The sequence below is a fragment of the Hypomesus transpacificus genome, chromosome 17 (assembly GCF_021917145.1).
Source record: "Hypomesus transpacificus isolate Combined female chromosome 17, fHypTra1, whole genome shotgun sequence".
Lineage (NCBI taxonomy): Eukaryota > Metazoa > Chordata > Actinopteri > Osmeriformes > Osmeridae > Hypomesus > Hypomesus transpacificus.
This window is the reverse complement of record NC_061076.1, coordinates 921,716-925,343: the sequence shown is the minus strand read 5'-3', so window position 1 is coordinate 925,343 and position 3,628 is coordinate 921,716. Positions and strand designations below refer to the sequence as shown.

At 52.6% G+C, this 3,628-nt stretch overlaps 1 protein-coding gene across 1 annotated transcript in view; it reads left to right on the top strand.

Moving 5' to 3' along the window:
* The window catches only part of slc29a4a (solute carrier family 29 member 4a), an 8,422-nt gene extending 5,668 nt beyond the window's left edge, over positions 1 to 2,754 (top strand). The window contains 4 exon segments of the mRNA XM_047038367.1: positions 697 to 805; positions 1,184 to 1,371; positions 1,624 to 1,864; positions 2,583 to 2,754. Of these exon segments, the coding sequence (XP_046894323.1) occupies positions 697 to 805; positions 1,184 to 1,371; positions 1,624 to 1,864; positions 2,583 to 2,722 (678 nt within the window). The 3' untranslated portion in view covers positions 2,723 to 2,754.
* Positions 2,755 to 3,628: the final 874 nt, after the last annotated feature.

Here is a 3,628-nt window from a genome sequence, read left to right as displayed (position 1 = left end):
TATGGGATAATCAAATAGAGTGGTTCCCTCTGGCCCCGAACCATTTCTAATCAACTAATGGACCTGTGTGTGTGTGTATGTGTGTGTGTCTCTATCTTATTACTGAACCCCTGGATTATTGCCATATGCATCACGGTGACTGTGTCCCTACATCCTTTAACAAGGTTAGACCTACAGCAGTACACAGCAGAGACTCAAGGGCTGCATGAGTGTGTGTGTGTGTGTGTGTGTGTGTGTGTGTGTGTGTGTGTGTGTGTGTGTGTGTGTGTGTGTGTGTGTGTGTGTGTGTGTGTGTGTGTGTGTGTGTGTGTGTGTGTGTGTGTGTGTGTGTGTGTGTGTGTGTGTGTGTGTGGCCAGCAGGCTTCATAAGCATGGCTGTGATGTCTGCAGCAGAATATTCCAACACGGCGGCCATGTTGGAAGTCAGAATGTCTAGTACCTGAGAAGGGAGATGAATGTGTGGAGCTGGGGCTACTGAGATGTTGTTGTTAATCTCATCTGGTAGGTGAGATGTTGTTACTTTGCACTGTGCCTGAGCACCAATATACTGTTATGGCCATGCACGCCTCTTTCCCTCTGTCTCCCTCTGTCTCTCTCCCTCTCTCTCTCTCTCTCTCTCTCTCTCTCTCTCTCTGTCTCCCTCTGTCTCTCTCCCTCTCTCTCTCTCCCTCTCCCTCTCTGTCTCTCGCTCCTCAGGGGAACAGTGCTGTAGGTGTGTCTGATGATGTCACTGATGAGTTTGCTGGAGGGACGTACGTCCGCTTTGGTGTTCCCAAAGTCCAGAAGAGCTGGCCTGGCCTCAGAGGTCTGTCTGTCTGTCTACCTTTCTGTCTGTCTGTGTCTGTGTCTGTGTCTGTATCTGTATCTGTATCTGTCTCTGTCTCTGTCTCTGTCTCTGTCTCTCTCTCTCTCTCACTCTCTGTCTCTCTGTCTGTCTCTGTCTCTCTGTCTGTCTGTCTGTCTCTCTCCGTCTCTGTCTGTCTCTCTCTCTCTGTCTACAGTTTCACTTGGTTATTTATCGTTTATTTATCTATTGCTCTCTTTTCTGTATTCTCTATTCAACTCTTTTCATTTAAATGACGAAAGTTTCTCTCTGTCTGTCTCTCTCTCTCTCTGTCTTCCTCTCTCCTCTCTTTCTCTTTCTCTCCCTCTCGCCTTCTCTCTCCTGGTCTCTCTCTCTCAGATATGATCCTGCACAGGTATGTGGTGGCGCGTGTCATCTGGGCCTACATGCTGTCTATAGCGGTGACCTACAGCATCACTCTGTGTCTGTTCCCTGGCCTGGAGTCTGAGATACGGAACCCCACTTTAGGGGAGTGGCTCCCCATACTCATCATGGCTACTTTCAACATGGCCGACTTCGTAGGCAAGGTGAGACAGCAGCTGCACCCCAGGGAGGGTCTCAGTCTTCCTCTGTCCTCCTTCATCTCCTCACCCTCATCCTCTCCTGCTCCTACATCCCAGCTGAGTGGACGAGGTGAGGTGCTGTCGCCATGTTAAGCCATGTCTGCCCTTTCTCGCTCTCCCTCTTTCTTCCTCTCTCTCCCCTCCTCTCTTTTCTCCTCTCTCCTCCTTCCTCCTTCCCTCTTCCCTCTCCCCCCTCCCTCCTCTCTCCCTCTCCAGATCCTGGCAGCGCTGCCGTATGATTGGCCGGGCTTGCGTCTCCTGCTGTTCTCCTGCCTCCGGGTGGTGTTCATCCCCCTGTTTGTCATGTGTGTGTACCCGGCCTCGGCCCCCGCCCTGGCACACCCCGCCTGGCCCTGCCTCTTCTCCATGCTCATGGGCGTCACCAACGGATACTTTGGCTCCGTGCCCATGATCCAGGCCGCAGGGAAGGTCCCTCCTGACCAGAGGGAGCTGGCGGGTAAGAGAGCGAGAGGGAGAGACATGGAGAGATATGAGGAGGGAGAGACATGGAGAGATATGAGGAGGGAGAGACATGGAGAGATATGAGGAGGGAGAGACATGGAGAGATATGAGGAGGGAGAGACATGGAGAGATATGAGGAGGGAGAGACATGGAGAGATATGAGGAGGGAGAGACATGGAGAGATATGAGGAGGGAGAGACATGGAGAGATATGAGGAGGGAGAGACATGGAGAGATATGAGGAGGGAGATGGGGTGGGACAGGATAGGAGAGATGACATACTGAAATCAATGTCATATTGCATATAACGTTTTTGTATATTGTACATTTTATGAATAATATATATCCACCAACTATTTTCCTCTTCTATCTCTCCTCTCCTCTCTCCCCCTCCATCTCTCCCCTGCTCCCTCCCCCTCCCTGCTCTCTCCTCCCTCTCCCCTGCTTCCCTCCCCCTCCCTGCTCTCTCCTCCCTCTCCCCTGCTTCCCTCCCCCTCCCTGCTCTCTCCTCCCTCTCCCCTGCTCCCTCCCCCTCCCTGCTCTCTCCTCCCTCTCCCCTGCTTCCCTCCCCCTCCCTGCTCTCTCCTCCCTCTCCCCTGCTCCCTCCCCCTCCCTGCTCTCTCCTCCCTCTCCCCTGCTTCCCTCCCCCTCCCTGCTCTCTCCTCCCTCTCCCCTGCTTCCCTCCCCCTCCCTGCTCTCTCCTGTCTCTCTCAGGGAACACCATGACAGTGTCCTACATGACTGGGCTGATGCTGGGTTCCTCAGTAGCGTACGCAGCCTACAGGTTCACGGCTGGTGCCCCAGGAACTGGTGCCGTCACACACTCCCTCAGCAACTACACAAAAGGAAACTGAACACACACACGCTCTCTCACACACACACACTCTCTCACACACACACACTCTCTCACACACACACACTCTCTCACACACACACACTCTCTCACACACACACACGCACTACACAAAAGGAAACTGAACACACACACAAAGACAGCACCATGCGCTATGGGCCCTAAGCAGACAAGAAACTCCACCTCATCACTCCACCAATCACAGCACAGCTTGAGAACCATGTGTCCAATAGAAACACCTTTAACCAAGCCCAGCCACGGGAAGAAGCGACCAGTCCTGCTGCAGCTGCCGTGTATCTTCCACACTGTGAACTCTTATACACAGACACACACACACACACTGACAGCCTAGCTGTGGTGTCCAGCCTCCCAGCTTCTTCATCACCCACCTGCCTCATCTGCCTCAACCTGCCTTCTCCATCACCCACCTGCCTCATCTGCCTCAACCTGCCTTCTCCATCATCCACCTGCCTCATCTGCCTCAACCTGCCTTCTCCATCATCCACCTGCCTCATCTCCCTCAACCGGCCTGCCTCAGGGTCACTTCCTGTCTGAACCACTCTACTCTGTCACTGCAGTGTACAGTAGATAACCTGTATACCTACTCTGTCACTGCAGTGTACAGTAGATAACCTGTATACCTACTCTGTCACTGCAGTGTACAGTAGATAGCCTGTATACCTACTCTGTCACTGCAGTGTACAGTAGATAACCTGTATACCTACTCTGTCACTGCAGTGTACAGTAGATAGCCTGTATACCTACTCTGTCACTGCAGTGTACAGTAGATAACCTGTATACCTACTCTGTCACTGCAGTGTACAGTAGATAACCTGTATACCTACTCTGTCACTGCAGTGTACAGTAGATAGCCTGTATACCTACTCTGTCACTGCAGTGTACAGTA